General features: G+C 39.9%; 2 protein-coding genes across 6 annotated transcripts in view; both read right to left on the bottom strand.

Annotated features, from left to right (window-relative positions):
* The window catches only part of LOC147227338 (MICOS complex subunit mic25a-like), an 82,814-nt gene extending 69,886 nt beyond the window's left edge, over positions 1 to 12,928 (bottom strand). The window contains exons 1-4 of one of the 4 annotated variants that reach the window (XM_086159426.1): positions 12,672 to 12,928; positions 10,002 to 10,095; positions 8,963 to 9,071; positions 8,072 to 8,174 (exon numbers count right to left, since the gene is read on the bottom strand). In XM_086159426.1, coding sequence (XP_086015552.1) covers positions 8,072 to 8,174; positions 8,963 to 9,071; positions 10,002 to 10,095; positions 12,672 to 12,755 — 390 coding nt within the window. In that variant the 5' untranslated portion in view covers positions 12,756 to 12,928. Of the gene's footprint in view, positions 1 to 8,071; positions 8,175 to 8,962; positions 9,072 to 10,001; positions 10,096 to 11,116; positions 11,254 to 12,224; positions 12,369 to 12,671 lie in introns of those variants that run through there. The other 3 variants (XM_086159427.1, XM_086159429.1, XM_086159428.1) reach the window with 3 other exon arrangements.
* A 313-nt stretch (positions 12,929 to 13,241) lies between these two features.
* On the bottom strand, positions 13,242 to 18,154 carry LOC147227337 (E3 ubiquitin/ISG15 ligase TRIM25). 2 transcript variants are annotated; one of them, XM_086159132.1, is made up of 5 exons: positions 18,137 to 18,154; positions 17,351 to 18,064; positions 16,328 to 16,467; positions 15,510 to 15,677; positions 13,242 to 14,616 (listed from the first exon to the last, which is right to left on the bottom strand). In XM_086159132.1, exons 2-5 carry the CDS (start codon positions 17,963 to 17,965, stop codon positions 13,908 to 13,910), a joined length of 1,632 nt encoding a protein of 543 aa, XP_086015258.1. In that variant the 5' UTR covers positions 17,966 to 18,064; positions 18,137 to 18,154; the 3' UTR covers positions 13,242 to 13,907. The 2 variants fall into 2 exon arrangements, with proteins under 2 accessions (XP_086015258.1, XP_086015257.1); XM_086159131.1 differs by having other exon boundaries at positions 17,351 to 18,146.
* Positions 18,155 to 18,440: the final 286 nt, after the last annotated feature.

Genomic DNA, 18,440 nt, shown 5'->3' with positions numbered 1-18,440 from the left:
TACTCCATCAATCACACTTTCCCTTTTTTAAACTTTCCTTCACAAAAAATATTGGTCTTGGAGTGTTAAAATTGAACATGTTTTCCTCCTGGTGGTACACCTTTGAACCTCACTCATAGAGAGAAAGCGAGCAAACCTTCAGGTTTGTTTATCAGTGCTTTGCTAATAACCCTCCTTGAACACACTCATGAAGACTTCAGACTACCTGTTAGAACCAAAGGTGGTCAAGTATTGTACCTTCAAAAAAGTAAGCATTTGGATACACCCTCTCTGTATGTGAGCCAACAACAAAGAGCAGTTTAAATATTGTAATCTATATTAAAAAAAAAACAGGAGTATTATCTACCTGGAATAGATATACATACCAAGCCTGAGAGGTCTGATCAGTGGTACTGTGGGACAATATTGGAATACAAGTGCTATCAAAATGGAAAAAAAAAAAATCTCTCTAAAAGGATTTCTGTGTATCACTCCATTTTTTTTCCTCATCACCCTGCAGTGTAGGAATTTGTTCATTTTTCTGAGCAGCAGTAGGGTGACAGTGGTTACAGTGCCTGAAGCTGAATACTGATGCTTAAGTATCACCCTAAAATTTCTGCACACAGGGACCTCAATTTTTACTCTTTTCCATCAGGGCACATGATTCATCTCCTCTCGTCAGTTTTTTAAAGACTAGCAAAAGTATGGATTGCAATTGGCACTGGAGGAAGCTCCAGAAGTGGAAGTTAAAGGGTAACTAATAAAACAGGATTCCTTACTGCTCTGCAGGGACAGAGGCAAAATTTACCGTATGCTAATGTAACTTCTAACCCTTATTGCATTCAACAGGCAGCACGAAAGGCCCTTAATATATTATGAATACAGAAAAGCCCTATAGTCCGACTTGCTTCCTTTCTTTCCATTCCGTCATTCTGAAATTAATCTGCAGAAGATTTGCTATTAACAAAGACTATTCACAGGGCGCAGCACACTGGGCAAGGGCCTTGGCTGTAAAGATGATGAGCCAAAGGAATGGCGTGATGAGGCACTTCACTGGGAAAAGGACAAAAGACAGGAGGAAATGACTGAGGGAGTGAAAGGGAGGAAAAGAAAGGAGGCAACCACATAGCTGAGGCAACACATTGTCTGCCTCCCTTATACATGTGACTCAGCACAGCGCCCTTGTGCTCAGGAGGCGTTTAGTCACCTTTGGAAAATTCACCCGTTCGACATTCAAGGATACTTTAGTTTTTTTTTACCCGGACACCCCACAATGATTCCTCAGCGTGCTCAGCCACACATTTATAAATGAGGGCCTATGCACCTTCATCATCAATCTGCGCTCCAGCTACAGCTCAGCAATATGGGAAAGATTTATTTCAGAATATTAATTTTTCAAAAATGGTATCTATAAAGTTATCTTCTTAAGTATGAATACAAAAATAGTGTAACTGTCTTAACTTGAACATTTTCAAAATTATTTGTAACTTTATTATTTTATCATGATATATACATTTATATTTTTCTTACATATATTTGTCCCAGCTGAATGAAAATTTTATTTTTTTTCCATGAATTTAAAAATCAAGTACATTTCCCAAAGGAAATAATCTATTTCTCTTAATTCCTAAAAAACTAGACAGTCAACTAAATTAGCAAAGAATCATTCATGTCTAGATGTTGTCCTTTTAATCTAAAATAAAATGAAGTATAAATTTTTTATCTAAAAAATACAAACTACAGTTAAATCACTCTGATATTGTGTTATAGAGCCCAACAATCAGACCTCCTTCCAATTTCCTGAAACAGTTATTTCTTTAATCATAGAACATGAATATACAGCTCCTCCTCTGTTCCTCTCTCTTGTTACAGATTACATGTTGACATATCTGACAAATGACATTTACCTCTCACTCTCATCTTTTTGATCTAATTTCAATAGAAGATGCACTGTTCCTGCACCACCTCTGCAGGAATCTGTCATCCTGTCATTCCCCCTTCATCATCCTGCTTGTTCTACTTTAGCATTCATCTTGTCCAACAGCCTTATCACTTTACCAGATGATTTTGCGTAAACATTTTTATTTGTCTACTAATTTCTTGGTGACTTCTATGCATATTTCTGCCAATATTCAGATCATTTCTTGACAATTTATGTCATTTTTAGTTTGAATTTTGGGTAATTTCTTGCTCATTTTAAATTTTTTTGGCTGATATTTGCATTTTGTTGCTTTATTCCATTCATATTTTGATTATTGTCAGGGAAATTTCTGATGATTTTAGAAGTTTCTAGTTTCTTTTTCATATACATTTTTCACTTTTTTTAGGTGATGCAATACAATGCCTATTGTCAGGACTTTTTTTGCTAATATGGGCATTGTATTGTAATTTGTCAGCTGAATTCTTTATATGGTTGGTTTTCACCAACCATATAAACATTAAACTTTCCTGTCAAATTCTTCTTGTCTTCGCAACTGGACTTGAAGACATTTCACCCCTCATCCGGGAAGCGTCTTCAGTTCTGATGACCTATGGGGAGCTTCCGAATAAAACTGCCATGTTTTTGGGCGGGTCTACATGATGGTGGCTTGTTATGTAAGTGGATAAGTTCATCTGCAGAAGAGGGTTCTTATGCTAATGGAAGTGTCATTCATTGGAACAAAAGGCTCCAGTCAGTGACATCTTAGCACTCCTGCAATGCCTCCTCTGTGGCTTTGGACCTAATCTTCACAAACCTGATGCTGGCCACCTACTGCTTCACCACCAGTGTATAGGCACTGTCCAGGTTATGGTCTGAGTCGCCCAGAGGGGGGAGAGGGGAAAAGTTTTATGCATCCCTCACGTTGGCATACAGGAGGTCCAGGGTTTTATTCACTCTCATTGCACAGACTACGTATTGAGTGAAGGTGGAGAGAGCGGGAGTGAGGGGGGCATGGTTGAAGTCCCTGCTGATCAGGATGAGAGCATTGGGGTGCCATGTCTGCTGTTCCATGATCGCCAGGTGGATGACGTCACCGACGTTGGCTGTGGCTGCAGATGGTGGAATGTAGACGAGCACCAGGGTGGAGTGTGAAAACTCACGTGGGAGGTAGTAGGCGCAAAGTCCTACCGCCATGAGCTCCACATCGGGGGTGCATGCAGAGACTTTCACGGTGTTATGACCAGGGTTGCACCATTTCCCGTTAACAAAGATGGCAAGCCCTCCTCCTCTCTTCTTGCCACTCCGCCCCCCTCACCAGTCCGCGCATTTCAGCATGAAGCTGGGCAGATCAATGGCACTATCCGGTATGTCCACCTGTAGCCAGGTCTCTGTGGAGCACAGCATGCTACATTCCCCGTAGACATGCTGGCTGTCAACAAGGTCTGCCAGTTTGTCGGATTTGTTGGCGAGTGACCTCATGTTCCCCATGATGACCGAGGGTAGAAAGAACTTGCATCTCCCGTCCCTCTCGATCCGCTCCCTCACCTTTGCATCGGCTTTCCTCCCCCGGCGGGTGTACCGCCATAGCTCCTCTGGGATGCGCGCTGCAGGGAGTCTAGCTCCTGTTCTCATTTGGAGAACTTCCTCCTGGGTGTATTTTATCATTTTTCTCAGTACTGGCAGGGGTAGCACTGTGGTAAACAACACAGTGCACTGGAGAAACTGCATTTTGTCCCACTCGCGAAAGAAGAGTGAAAAGGAAAATAAATAACTCATGAAAATAAAGAGATAGAGTAAAAGAATAGGAACTGCTGCAACAGGCTGCCATCTTCCAGTGCCATCTTGAATGATGCTGCACAAGTTGGGACGACCACCCATCAACTTGTGCGCAAAAGAGAAAAGACAGCCAGGAGACTTGAAGACAACAGGTACTATCTGCGCTTCAATCTTTGTTGCAGGCAACAGATGATCACCCCAAAAAGCCTATGTCTACTTTCCTCTATTAAGGGACTCAGAGCAGAATGCATCCTTCAGAGAACCCAACGACAGCTTCTAAATAAAAAGGACAAGACAGACATACTTTATCATAGACATCCTGGAAATCAAACTTACACAGATACGGGAAGAAACAACGCCACTCCTTTCTGGTTTGGTCATGAACGAGGTTAACAAATTTGTAGAGAAGGCACAGACAGCTTAACATAACATTAGCAAGGAAAAACAGAGACGAAAATTCTGCTTTCTCCAGAAGAAACTAAACAGAACTCATTCTATTACAACCCTTACATGGAACAGCAATGACAACACCACTAAAAGTGACAACATGAACTGGGTTACGACCTTTCCAACCGCCAACTTAACCCTGACGAGATTGGCGTCCTATCTAAGGGTCTAAATTTTGCAGTCACACCAGATCGGAACCCAACAGTAGACCTTATTAATTATTATAATCACGTCAACGGAAACAACAATACGCAACAACCACATCTCCAATACAGAAGCTCAGCATATCCAACTCAGTCTCAGCAGCACTCTCCAGTGCCAAACCAACCCCGTCCAATCTGACACCTGAAGAGAAGATGGAGCTCTCCTCACTTAAGAAAGACGAGAGTGTCACCACCCTCCCAGCCGACAAAGGGAGATGTAAAGTGGTTCTGGGTAAAAAGGATTACAAAGCAAAGATGGCCAGTCTCCTAAGGGACACAACAACATATGCAACCCTGAAATGGGACCCAACCAATCATACAAGAAGAAGTGGTCACTTCATTGGCCGCATCTAGAAAAAGATACGGCCATGGACAAAACACTTCATTATCAACTGTACCCAGGAGAAACCATGCCTTGCATCGACCGACTCCTAAAGATTCACAAGGAGGGAGCTCCTCTCAGACCCACTGTCAGCAGCATCAACTCTGTCACATACAACATCGCAAAACATGTGGCAAAGATATTGTCACCTTTGGTTGACAACACCACACACCATATCCCGGATTTGCAGAACTTTGCCAGTATGGTCAAACAAATTAGAATGAAATAAATTGTATGAAACCACTAAGATTGAGAGCAAGAGTAGGGGTTTTGTTCAGGGGAACACTGCCAACCCACTGGTTCAGGTATGTAGATGGCAAATGGGTCAAGATCAAGAAGAATGAGGTAGAAGCTGACCTCACCACGATCGACTGATCAACTCCCCTTATTGGCCTTTTGTTCACATCCAACAGGACAAAAGCCCGGAAATCAAGATTTACAGGAAACGAACATACACTGACCAGTATCTACTTTTCAACTCCCACCACCCTTTTGATGTCTACATTGGAGAGACCAAACTACCTCTGCACAAACGGATGGCCCAACACAGGAGAGCCACCACTTCAGGACAGGACTCCACCTACATCTGAAGGACAAGGGCTATTTGTTTGAAGACAGCAATGTCCGTAGGAGTCAAAGAAGCCAACTTTGCAAAACAGAAAAACCATCTCTTAACAGAGGAGGGGTCCTCAGACACAACCTTTCACAAATGTATAATGCCGTTCTGGGATCGATACCAAGACGGATTTGCACGCACAGACCAGGCCCATCTGCACCCTTCAAACAACTAGGAAAGACCCACCACCAGAACCAGCCCACGGCAACGTCCTCATGAGCCTCAGGTCATGCGATCCAACAGCTTTTATTCTTTTATTTAGCTTTACCTTTTCACATTCCAGTCCAGATAATCCCACTAAATTGCTCTTTTGTTCCAATGAACTACACCTTTGTTAGCATAACAACTCCCCTTACACCTACTTTCTGCAGATCAACTCTTCCATGTACATAACAAGCCACCACAGACCCGCCCAAAAACTTGGCAGTGATATAGGTCTCCCCATAGGTCATTAGAGTTTAAGAAGTTTGTCAGATGCGGGGTGAAACGTCTTCAAGTGAAGAGTCCAGTTGCCAAGACAGGAAGATTTTGACAAGAATTCACCATGACCTGGATGATTGAGAAGCTCCACAGATCACATTCCTTTCTTACATCCTTTCATCACCTAATAATTTGCCAAAATATTCTGCATTTCCCTCTCCTACCATCACAGATTTCTTCCTCTTCAGCACTTCGGTCCACTCGAGATGTGAGTCACCTTCTCCTTCACTCCCACCTCCTCCTCATTCTTCATCCAAAGTCTTCTAAAAATGTTCAGTCACTTTGTCTACATCAACATTGTAAATGATTATGACTTGTAAAGAAGAATAAACTTCACACAATTAAGCTAGAAGAAAGTCTGATTTAGGGCTGGGCAATCTGGTGATATGCCACATACTGGACATCTCTGTCTATCAAAGGTTGTTCCAAGGTGCGTTTTTTTTCTCCAAAATTCATTATTAGTGTTTTATTTTTTTGTAAAATGTATTTGATTTTTAGCACTTTTTGTATCAAGAAGAAATATAATTTTGGAATATTTATCTTAATTTTCTTTCTACTGTTAATTATGGTTTCCCTGCAACTGTGTTATACTTAGTGTTGACCTAATGTGTCTCTTTTGAGGTCACTGGTGATACGATTATGATAGTTTATCGAGCTATCTGTGGGATTGTCCTGCAGCTGCCTAGACCTGACCCTGTGGGGAGCCATGAGAACAGCGTGTGAGACAGATGTTTAGGCTATGTCTTAGTTAATCTCAACAATCTTGTCTTGCAGAATACCAAGTGTTTGCATCATATAAGGACTTTCAGATGACAAGCCCTCATAGCCTTGGATTCTACGAGAAAACAACAGAATCTGTGTTTAAAGAGGAGTGCACATTTGATACACATACCCACACATGTACACCTTACCAAACAAACACCCACACTCACATGCGTGTCCACACAAGTGTACATGTGTATATGTATTCAAAGCACAAAAAATAGTAATTACAAGGAGCCCTAGGCATCAGGAGGTCCAGTCTTGCCTGACTGGTCATTCGGCTCACGATGTCCCTCCAGCAATGTTCTGTTAGCAGTGGGAGTGTGTTGGAGTGCAGATAAGACAGCCACTACAGCATGTCTTATCACACAGGGTAGGCAGGTGGGAGGTTGAGGGGGGGACTCACGTGAAAACAAGGTGCGTAAAACAAGCTCTCCCCTCTCCTCCGACTACATCCAAGCAAGCAGCTCTCTATCTCCAGCTCCAGGAAAGTCAGGGAGCAATTTATTGCACTGATAATACAGTCTCCAGGGCACAAGGGCGGGGGTGATTGGTTGGGATAGAAAGAGTGAAAGACAGGTGGAGATAGAGGTGGGGGAGAAGACTTAAAGGAAGGAAAGAAGTGAGACTACAGAAAAGGTTGACAGAAAAAAGAACAGGGATGTAATTGGAGGAAGGAGCAGAATGAGGCGGTGGGAAAAATGGAAAAGCTTTCCCGATTCACACTTTGTGTCCCTGTGGAAGGACATATCACATAATCTATTTACGTGACATGACAAAATGAGGTGGCATTGGCATTCATAAGGGATCACGATTGACTACAACGAAGCCTACTTGTCTTTATCCTAACGGGTTATGTAGTACAAGATTACTTTGCAAAAGAATGTGATTTGCCAATTCTGCAGGCTTTTTCTGAAAATAGAAAGAGTTACCTGACTTATCAGGTTATCCATGTCCTATAAAAATACAATTTTAAAATGTTATGTTTTAACCAGGGCTGGGCAGTATATTCATCTATAATGAATATCATCTACTTTCGATAATTTATTATTATTATTGTCATCATCATAATTGTTATTATTAGTTGTATTAGAAATAGTAGTAGTGGTAATAGAAGCAGTAAACCTCTAATTAATTTTATATATTGCCTACTTTTACTTTTCAGCTTGCAGGTCCCTACTGCCCTCTGCTGTTAGACTCACATAACCCATACCACGTTAAAACTGACGAGACATATTTCAATGTAAAATATGTACACATGTTAAAATGTTTGCATTGTAACCAACTTTAATTGCAATTTAAAACAATGAATGGTCAAGACAGTTTTTTTATTGCTTTCCCGCTTGTCCCACCAGATATTCTGGCTGTATAATGTATCTGTGACCTCGTTGAAATGCCTGGTGTGTGTGTTTGTGTGTGTTGTGTGTGTGTGTGTGTGTGTGTGTGTGTGTGTGTGTGTGTGTGTGTGTGTGTGTGTGTGTGTGTGTGTGTGTGTGTGTGTGTACCAGTTGTTTGGTCTTCTCAACCTCCTGGTGTGTGTGTGTCATTGCTTTAATCATCTCCTCTCTTGATGAGTCCTCCTTCTCTGTGTTATGGTGCCGTTCAAACCTGCAAGGGTTACGGCACTTCAAGTCAAATTGCATTTAACGTTTGATCCCACAAGAGGGCACCATATAACAAACATCAGACCAGAGAGGTACAAAGACCATCCCAGATGGTAGTGAAAAATAAAAAAGGCTTTTAATCGCCTTGAGTGATAACAAAATAAAAAAGAAAAAAAATGTACCATTACTTTGTTGTAAACATTTATTTTATAGCACTGCCTTTGCTTTGGTTTAAACCGATTAAACTGCTTTAAATTCCACCTTTCATATTAAGGGAGCCATAAAAGTCTCATATCATAATAAAAGTCTTACTTTAACCTCTTTTAAAGGATGCTGATGATTGATTTTCCGAGAAATTTATAAATATACTACACTTCTTTTCTTCCATTAAATCTCCACTGTGCTACCCTGTTATTCAATACCAAGTGCTATCAAATAATTCATGGCTCCAAAGTTACTTAAGAAGCACACCACTTAATAGGCATGTCCATTCTTCCATTTGAGCCTGCAAACAGTCTAACTTTTCTTTTTCTCACAGTGAAATATTAGAATATTCTCTGCTAGGTTGCCTAGCAGCTTTTAGCATTCTTGGTGTAGAAGGAGCTCCTTTAAGAAATTCCTGAGCGATATCAAATTACTTTACTGTACAGAACAAAATCAAATGGTATAATTTATGCAACATTGCAGCGAAAAAACACATCACCCATATCCTGGTTATCATTTCTCAAGATTGCACATCAAATTAAAAAAGAGGTCTATGGTCATCCTCCATATTTATTGAATCAAACCAACCTCCTATGTTCTTCCTTTGCCTGCTGGGTTGGTTTGTTGGCAAACTTCTGGGGCGGTTGTTGGGGGTTCAGCTGGTGTCTGGGGCTCGAGGCAGGATTGGGAGAGGCACCTCCAGATGAAAGAGCAGAAACATAGGTGAAACATGACATACTATAGAGTTGAAGTAACTCAGGATCCCAGTCCTTGACCCCAAGAGGTGGGAAAAAACAGAAAACAAAGAGTTGGGAAACCATTTTCAAAAATAACACATTATGTATACGTGACAAGATCTATAATAGTTTATTTGCCGAAGTGATTAGGGATATATGCAATAATACAGCAGTTGTTTGAAATACATTTTTTGTTATTATTCAAATCATTAGCTCACTTCACCAAATATAGGGGTCTAAAGGATATAGTTTGAGAGTCAAGACCCCTGAGTGTGGTAATTCCCGGCCTAATGCAATATGTTGGTTCATACAATTACTTTGTGAAGTAACATGCCAGGTGCAAACACAAGTTTAAAATGACATTTTATCAAACAATTCAATCTAAAAAATGCTTTTATTCAGGGTTTTGGTAAAAAGTTGAAAAATATGATCCTCAGTTGAAAGAACAGTCAATAGTGACTGATTTGCAAGTTTGTCTATTCTGACTATATTGTGTTGCACTCCCCAAGTCTGACCTGTTGCTCTTAATGTTAGCATAACTCTTGGTGCCCAGTGTCATTATAGCAGTGCAGACATTTACAGGATATAACATTATTGACATGTTGAATTTCAGGAACACTCACTCAAGTGTCAACCTAGTCCAATGATTATAAATTACACTTTGTACACAGTGTGGCATTACTGAAAATACCAGTGATCAGTCATCATTTGATGAGTACACTCACACATCAGCAGATATTTAAAAGACTGAACTGCTTGACTCACATTTCCTTTTTTAGTTACATTTTAAATTGAGGCCTGACTGCATCAATTTAAACTGCTTAACATCTAAATACACCTCTCAAGCTGCACCTTCCAAGTAGTCTGAAAGAAATGTTGGAGAAGGATACCAGGGTCTTTCTGAGGACTTGTTGGGGCTGACGCCACATGTTCAGGAGCGATGTTGGCAACCCCTCTCATCCGTTGAAGAACATCCTCTGAAAGCTAAACATAGACACACAGCCTATTTTAAAATGTCAAAGACAAACAAACATAGAACCAACAGTGTTCTTAAAATCATCGGGTTTGTTAGTGTCTTCTTACATGCCACAAGGTGGGAAAAACTATGATTTGGATCATTTACCATATGAAAAGTACTGTAGTCCTACAAGCATTCTTTACACTTTAAGAACTGCTTGCAGCATGTACAGTACAAGAGAAAATAAGATGAACATTCACAAGTCAGTTAGTTAGAGGATAAAAAAGATGTACCCCGGGGTTGTGTAGAAAATAATCTCAAAAGTTCTTCAGAATGTTTTTTTTTTTTCTATTTTTTAAAAAAACATACGTGACTACGATTGCAACTCTCTTTCTCAAAAAAATAAAATCATCAGTCTAAAAAAATCATTGTGCTGTGAAGTTGTGTCATTGTTCTTATTACATCTTCTTCTTCCTCTTTCAGCTTTTCCCTTCAGGGATCGCCACAGCAAATCAACTTTTTCCATCTAACCCGATTCTCTGTATACTCCTCTCACACCAACTAACTTCATATCCTTTCTCACTACGTCCATAAATCTTTGGTCTTCCCCGAGATCTCTTGCCTGGCAGTTCCAATTCAGGCATCCGTCTACCAATATATTCACTATCCCTCCTTTGTGTACATGACCAAACTATCTCAGTCTGGCTTCTCTAACCTTCTCTCCAAAACATCTAACATGTGCTCTTATTACATAACAAAGAGTTATTGCGCGTGTGTGTGTGTGTGTGTGTGTGTGTGTGTGTGTGTGTGTGTGTGTGTGTGTGTGTGTGCACACGTGTCAAAATGGTGTTTGTTTGATTTGTTGAAGGTAAGAAGCATTATGTTAGTGGAAAGTGGAGTTAGCAGTTGACTGATTGACTTCCAGTAAGATCCATTACGTTTGCAGCATTTTAATGAAAATATCCAAAAGTGAATTCAATGACAAACTGTAAAGAGAGCATAGCATAATTTGTAATGGAACAAAGACAATATTTTTTTCAAACACACCGTAGGCCATTTCATCCGCTGTATCCTTTACTCAGAAGAAAAATGAAACTTTCAGTTTCTTTGCTGTGCTGCGAATTCCAGGCTCACTTTGGCCTGCAGTAAAACACATGAATCAGCCAAGGCGGATCAGTGGCGCTTGACTCTGTGATCCTTACATGTCTGAGTTCGGGGAAATGGTTGAACACAGCTACACCCAAAACCACAGCCAGCATCTGACTCACTGTTTCTATGACTCACATGTGGATCTGTAGGCAGGGCTGGTTCATAAAACAATCAGTGGGACATCAGCTTTTACAGACATTTAAATAACATTATTATGCACTATGGATAGTGTTCCCATACACAGAGAAGCATACACATATATACATGAGATATGACATGACTCTCAAAATGCAGTTCTTTGGCAGCATTAAAAGTGTTGCTATCTTTAATTATCATTTGCCTGTATGAGCTAAATACTTAACTCCTGACTTCATTTTGGAATGCATCAAGGTAGTTGGCATACATTGCTTGTAACAATGGTGATGATATAATGACAGTGTGTTTCAGCAATAGAACAATTTTATGGATGCAAAGCCTTGTCAGAATAACAAAAGCAAAGGTACCAAATGTCAAAAGACTTAACTCATCTCAATCTATATTCCTGAAGTATTTGCTTCCCTTGGTTTAACTCCCACTGTCTCTGTTCTGTTGTTTACATCGTGACAGAGAGTCTTGCATAGATGGAAATCCTGTTTTTTTGTCTACATCAAATGCTGCTTTAAATTCACTTCACTGGTTAATCAAAATAGAGGTGTTGAATACCAACACAACTTATTCTACTACCTCTTTCACAACAACCACAACGATGACAACAACAACAATGACAACAACAATAATAGCATTAATAATAATTTTAAAATATTAATAATAATATTGACGTTTTCTGACACCTGAATGACATCTCTATTTGAAATCTTGAAATTAATCTCAAACCGGATATTCATTCTCCTTACAACTATAATTCATCTGTTTATACCTTCTTTTTTACAGGTCTGAAATATATTAATTGCAAAAAGCAAGCACTATGAAGACAGTCACATACATGACGATCGGTTTCAGCTCTTACCTGCAGGGTACTCAGGGCTCTTGCCAAATGCTACGTTAGAAGAGTAGCGTGAAAAAAGTGTACTTTTAGATATAGCCATCGCTGCACGATGGATGCAAAGTAACCCGAATATACCACAAGTCACCGAGCAATTCAAAACTGTGTTAATCATTTCTCAGATACTCTTTATCATTATGCAAAACGTAAGCCCACATACATTATGATGCATTTGGAGTCTGGCACATAGAAAAGGGCACCCTGCCCTGAGTCGTACATGAACCTGCCCCAACCCTCGTATCTCTGCACATCGCACAAGTCATATCACCTGACGTTATTTCCTGTGGGACTGTTAGGGTCCATTATTTCTTCACAGCTACATTTTATCAGCTAGTAAAGCAGCAACCACGGTTACATTGACCACTAGCTTGGCTGATCATGAACGCTAGCTACATTAGCATCAACCGTTACCTTGACTCCACGAAGAATCCTGACTCGGTCCTCATCGTCCACACCGAATGACACTTTTCTGGTCGTACTTTCTCCCGAACCCATCTCTTCTGGACTTTTGTAATGGCTCGTATAGCGTATTGTTGCCGTTTAACATTTATTTTAAAAACGTAAAATAGGATATTGCGTCCTAAGACCAATGACAGAAATCTGTGACAGATTGGACTGGGGTTGCCAGCCCCAACCGTTATCCCCCAATTCAATTTTTATTCCATTGAATTAATATGATGGAAAAAAATAAGAAAATCTTGCTTGGCTCCCGATTAGGTTAATTTAATATGATATTATTGATTTTTAGTTGTAATAAACTACTAATTCAGCAATTCACATTTAACTTGAAAGGATAACCGCATTATATTTGGGTGAATTACAAGTAGTTACATATTTAGAAGCTAACCTGGCAACCTTACTGGAGCCCCTTTTCAATCAGGATGTCAGATGTGCCAGCCTGTAACACCCCGCAACCCATAATACTCCCAACAACTTCCCCAGCAAAAATACCATCAGGGCAATTATGACAATTTGTCAGTATTCACCTGAAAATCCATCACAGTTTATTTTCATACAAACACAAAATACTGACCCTTTTCTACAAGTCATTTTAGGATTCAAACTCAGTACATGGTAGTATAGATAACACAAGTAAAACATAATGTGAAAACGAAAACAAATTTAAAGTTGTGTGATAGGAAACAAAGAAAAATAAAAACAAACAATGAACTTATCGATTTGTAATAATCTGACAGAAATGACAAAAATATATCAAGCGTTTTGTTAAAACCTCATTTTAAATTACATGATGATTTCAGTACAGCATTCAGAGTGAACAATGACTTTGTAAAAGAGGAGACCAAAAAAAACCCTCAGGCATCCATTTATTCATCCTACAGCTAGAGTCGTGTGGGATGCTGGATCAAAAAAGCCATAGAAATATTACAGCGTTTTATGATTAACATTTGGTCGCTTTTCCTTTCCAAGCACTTAAATCATGTCATTTTCAAATCTATACTTTTTATTGTTGAGGCAGTAGAAAATACAATGCTTACAAAATGTGATATAAAGTTTTGGTATATTTATTTTGATTTTGTATCTGATTACTTGGGTTATAACCATAGCATTAATACCATTGGATATGAATAAAATATTTTCATATTTATATGCATATTGTTACACAATATATATAATTAATGGCTGCCTTTAAATGCCACTTTGCAGTGTGATCCAAGACTCTGATGTATTTGAGTGAATGCTGAAAGCAGGGTAAACTGGCTCCCTGAACGCAGCTCTGAATGTGTGGAGGTGCTCCCTACGCCCTTTGGTGCTGTGGAATGTTAGAGTTCCCCCTTCATAGTCCAGCGCAATCTCAATCTTTGTCGGAGGGGGTGTCATTTCCCCGAGAGCGGCATTGGAAGATGACTGGCACACGGTCAGCTTACCATTTTTCCACTGAAGTCGCCAGGACACAGAATTGTGACCCAGACGGCTGTGGTCACCACGGCGAGGGATGCTCTTGTAACACACACCCAGTGACCACATGCTGTTGGCCCCCACTTCCACTACCCATACATGCTCTCCATTGGAGAACCCCTGGGTACAAAGGACCTGTGGTGCACTTGTAAAGCGCTCTGGGTGGTCAGGATAAGACTGCTTGGCAGCGCTATACTTGATTGTGTGAAGATCATTGGAGACAATCAAGTTGGGATGGGCTGTGGAAGCACTGAAGGTGAGATCTAGAGGATTCAGGATGATTCTGAGAGAATCCAAGAGGTGGGTTATTTCTGAGCTGAAGTCTTTGGTTTTGAGCCTTGCATGGAGTTGCTTGGTGTTGATTGGAGGCTTCATTGGGATGTTGGATGGAACAGCAGCAGAGGCAGCCTCTCTCATTTTCTGTTCAATCACCACGAACCTGGAGACAAGAGTTGAAAATATGACAGATGTGAGGTCATAATTACCATGAACTTTATCATTTGATCTCAATATCCTGATCAGTTCATTCTTGAATCTAAATAGATTTTTGTAGAACAGGTTTTTTGATGGTCCAGAAATATATCATGGAATATGGAATGGGAAGTAATAGCGTACTCTGGGCAGTTCATTTGATTCAGTTTATCCTCGATTCTGAGTAATAAGAGTAACACCAAACTGACGTGGTAAGGCTTCGTGCTAAGCAAGCTACTGGTGTGGATTGCTGAAATGTGTACACGGTAATAACTAAGAAAGAAAATATACGCGCTTGATACAAAAGATAAGAATTAAAAAGTAGCAGGAGGCAGATGACGTTTGACAGGAGTGATGAAGGAATCTGTAGAGGATAGTTTTCAATGCAAATTTAACAGAAAAAACAGGTTACAATAGTGATAGAAGTAGTAATGAATATGGAAATCCCTCAACCTTTTATGTCCACTTTGATATATTTGTAGTCTTGGTTGTAACTAAACATCATTCAGTATAATTAATATTAGGGGTTCACAAGATGTGGCTTTAGTTCATAACATTAGTTTGAGAAATCAAATAATTCCAACAACGATGATTGTAGAGATTATATGAATAGAAGTTCATCCAAAATAAAATACCTTTCCATATGTTTGGTTCAAATGATATTCTTTACCCACCATTTGAGGTCTTGGGTTTAAGAGGGTAAGTGTTTACAAAGTCTGGGAATACTTGAGATAAATACAGGGGCTTTTATCTTATCTGAAATTCCCCTTGAACAGTTTTAGGGTGACAGCTTGATTTATTTCATTGGTTCATTGTGATTTATTCTAATTGTATTAAAAAAATGAGAGGAAATGAATATACCTGTGTATAAAGGTGCAAGGGTCAGTAATATTAAGGGCCTGCTTGGCATATTGTTGGGCCATTAGCAGCTTCTGCTGTTGTTTCTCCAGCATACTCAGTTCCAGTTGCCAGCTCTTCTTGCGCTGGCTTTGCTCTTCCTCCAGCAATGCATTTAATTTCTCCTTGTACCTGAACACAGCAAGTCCATGTCATGTCCAAAGAAGGGTTAACCAAAACCAGTAAATGTCCAACATATTATTTCATAATTTTATGACTTCTTCAAAGTACAGGCATCACCTCGGTATTATGTAACACATTTTTTTAATAATTCATTTCCTCATGAAAGACTAAAACCTTTTCTGGCAGACTGACAAGGACATTTTTTGGTGCATGTCACATATGCAATTTAATACAAACAACTGCCTGCACAGTCCTGCTCTTTGAGTATTGCTGGAAGTCTGGTACAGTCAAGTATGAACAACAACCTAGCTTTCATATTTGTCTCTAATTTAAGCAAATTTGAGGGTGGGTTGCTGATTTAGCAGAGGTTTCACCTTAAGTTCCTTTTATCAAAACCTCAAACCCCTAAACCAAGATCAAGATTGACTTTGGACATGCATTGCCCTCCTCTGATACATATTTCGCACAGAAACCCTTGGAATCTGTATATTGAGCATTGGGGTATCTTCTCAATACAGTTATTAAAAAAAATGAATTTTACCATTTCAATTTCTACAACCGTACATTTAGAAGCACGTTCAAGCAAATATGTGCACCCTCCCCACCCCTAGAGGGCATTATAAGGCTGTGTCAGTGCTAGTGTTTGTGCAGCAGAATACCTGTTCAGCAGTTCAGCCATTCTATCCACCAGTGTCACAGCCCTGTTGACTAGCTTGTCTCCAATAGCGTCAGATGCCCCCTGATCATCTACTGTCTTCTGCAGGAGACACCCTGTCATCTGCAACTTGTTGGAAATCACCTGCAAACAGGAATTTAATTAGTACACACTTGTTTTGTACAATAGCTTCCCTTCTTTTCTTGTAGCGACAGGAAAACAAATGCAGTTTTTAAGTTGTGAACCTAAATGAAGGAGGTACAAAGGCATTGGATGGTTATACAGTGCAGTCTGAAAGTTGACAAGCCTTTTTTGAGCAATACATTCTTCATTAGAGATGTATTTAGAGCAGCCTGTACGTGACTGTGACACCTCACTAAACCAGTCAGAGGGCAATGATCTCATGAAAGAGAATTCTTGTCTTAGTTGGTTCAGTGAGCCACATGACACAGAATCAAATGGCTGATAAGCTTATCATCCCCCTGCGGCAATATAAACTTCTTTAATTGACATTTTCATAATTTTTCATTGCTTTCCAAATTGCATTCAGAAGCCATTTTCAAGAACCGGTATATAGCCGGTGTGATGATAGAGAAATATAGATGTCAAAATAAAATAAACAAACAAACAAAGAAAAAGCACAATAGATAGATGTCTGTCTCTTTGAAACATAAGGAAATAAAATGTTCTGATGAAACGCAGCAACAGCCATATGAGGTGTAGTTTAGTTTCACTCTTACAGAAAGAACATTGACATTCACTGACATCAGTGATACAGTCAAGGGAAAATGGATTCTGACCATTTTGCTGAAATGAAAAACTTCCTATCATCGTAAATGGTCTTACACTATTCAAATTAATTATTGTGTAAATATGCACTACTAGTGATGATCACTTTCAAGTTCATAGATAACAAACATCTTATGTAACAATAATTTTTATAGGACAACAAGAGAGATTGCCAGCCAGTAATGTTCAGTTTGCAGCAAACAAACAATACTATTGTTCATAGAACTAGAAAGTCTACCTTGTTGCGGGTCTCCAGTGCTCGCCTCATCTCCTCTTCAGCCACGCTGAAGGTGAGAACGTCATGATCATTATGAAGGCCCTCCGTGAAGCACAGACTGCACAACAAGGTCATGTCACTTGAGCAGAAGTAATCAAGAGGTCGCTGGTGGATTTCGCACACCTTCATCCCTAGTTCAAGTAGGGGTTCCACCAGAGAGTGACTCTTGAATGAATCCTTCTCATGGTGTCGCTGAAGGTGTCTGGAGCAAAGAGACACCTCACACTTCAGGCAGGTCTTCACAGCCAAACATTGTTCATCTATACAATGTTCGCAGTAAACCTCCACATTCTGCAGAGTCTCTTGAGGCTTGTCAAGCGTCGGCGCTGTCACTCGGTATCCTTCGATAATGTTGCTAAGTTTGAAGTTTCTCTGCAGGGAGCCCATACCTTGGTACTCTTCACGACACTCTGGGCACCGTGAAGGCATTGTCCCAGTCATGTCTGTGGTCTTGAAGATACACGCTCGGCAATAGTTGTGTCCACAGGGAAGAGCAAGCGGATCAGAATAGAGCTGTAGGCAAATAGGACATGTCAGCTCATAAGTGAGCATTTCCACTGGTTTGGACAGAGACATGATTAGAATTCCTTTTTCTCTTCCAATCTTTCTCTCATGCAAACCTTTTGTCCATCCTATTTAAGCTTTCCCTCTCTCCTCTTCTCTCTCTTTCTCCTGCTGAGCAACAACAGAAGAGACAAAAAAAGTGAGCAATATGAAGAGAAACGAAGCACCAGCAGCAGCCTTTACCTTAACTTGAATGGTAAGAGGCGGATTCGTAGAACCACATTCCTTTGGATGGGACAGTCTGAAATTCTACCAGGAAGTCATAACCCAATGGGGGTTGTTGCTGATAGTCTAAATATGCACAAGATGACAGTGTTATGTTCACATATGTTAACAACCACGAACTAAATGTTATCAGGACTCTATTTTTTCAGGTTCCAACATGGTAGTGCATATAGTTTCATTCTTAGGAGGCACTGGTTTTAAAAAGAAATTCACAGTGTGCATCAATATTTTCTCAGTGTGAATCAAGGTGTGTTTGGATGAA

This window comes from Fistularia commersonii, chromosome 14 (genome assembly GCF_037954325.1).
Source record: "Fistularia commersonii isolate RoL2024-O1a breed Wild chromosome 14, RoL_Fcom_v1.0, whole genome shotgun sequence".
Lineage (NCBI taxonomy): Eukaryota > Metazoa > Chordata > Actinopteri > Syngnathiformes > Fistulariidae > Fistularia > Fistularia commersonii.
The sequence above is the reverse complement of the archived record's forward strand: the minus strand, read 5'-3'. Positions and strand labels throughout refer to the sequence as shown.

Bases quoted from the DNA above. Each gene is read 5' to 3' on its own strand.
- LOC147227337 (XM_086159132.1), bottom strand. From the start codon at position 17,965: ATGTCTCTGTCCAAACCAGTGGAAATGCTCACTTATGAGCTGACATGT. The intron at 16,468-17,350 runs GTAGACTTTCTA...TCCTGTTTGCAG, and splicing joins CACTGGAGACCCGCAACAAG to GTGATTTCCAACAAGTTGCA. The intron at 15,678-16,327 runs GTATTCTGCTGC...TGCTGTGTTCAG, and splicing joins ATGGCTGAACTGCTGAACAG to GTACAAGGAGAAATTAAATG.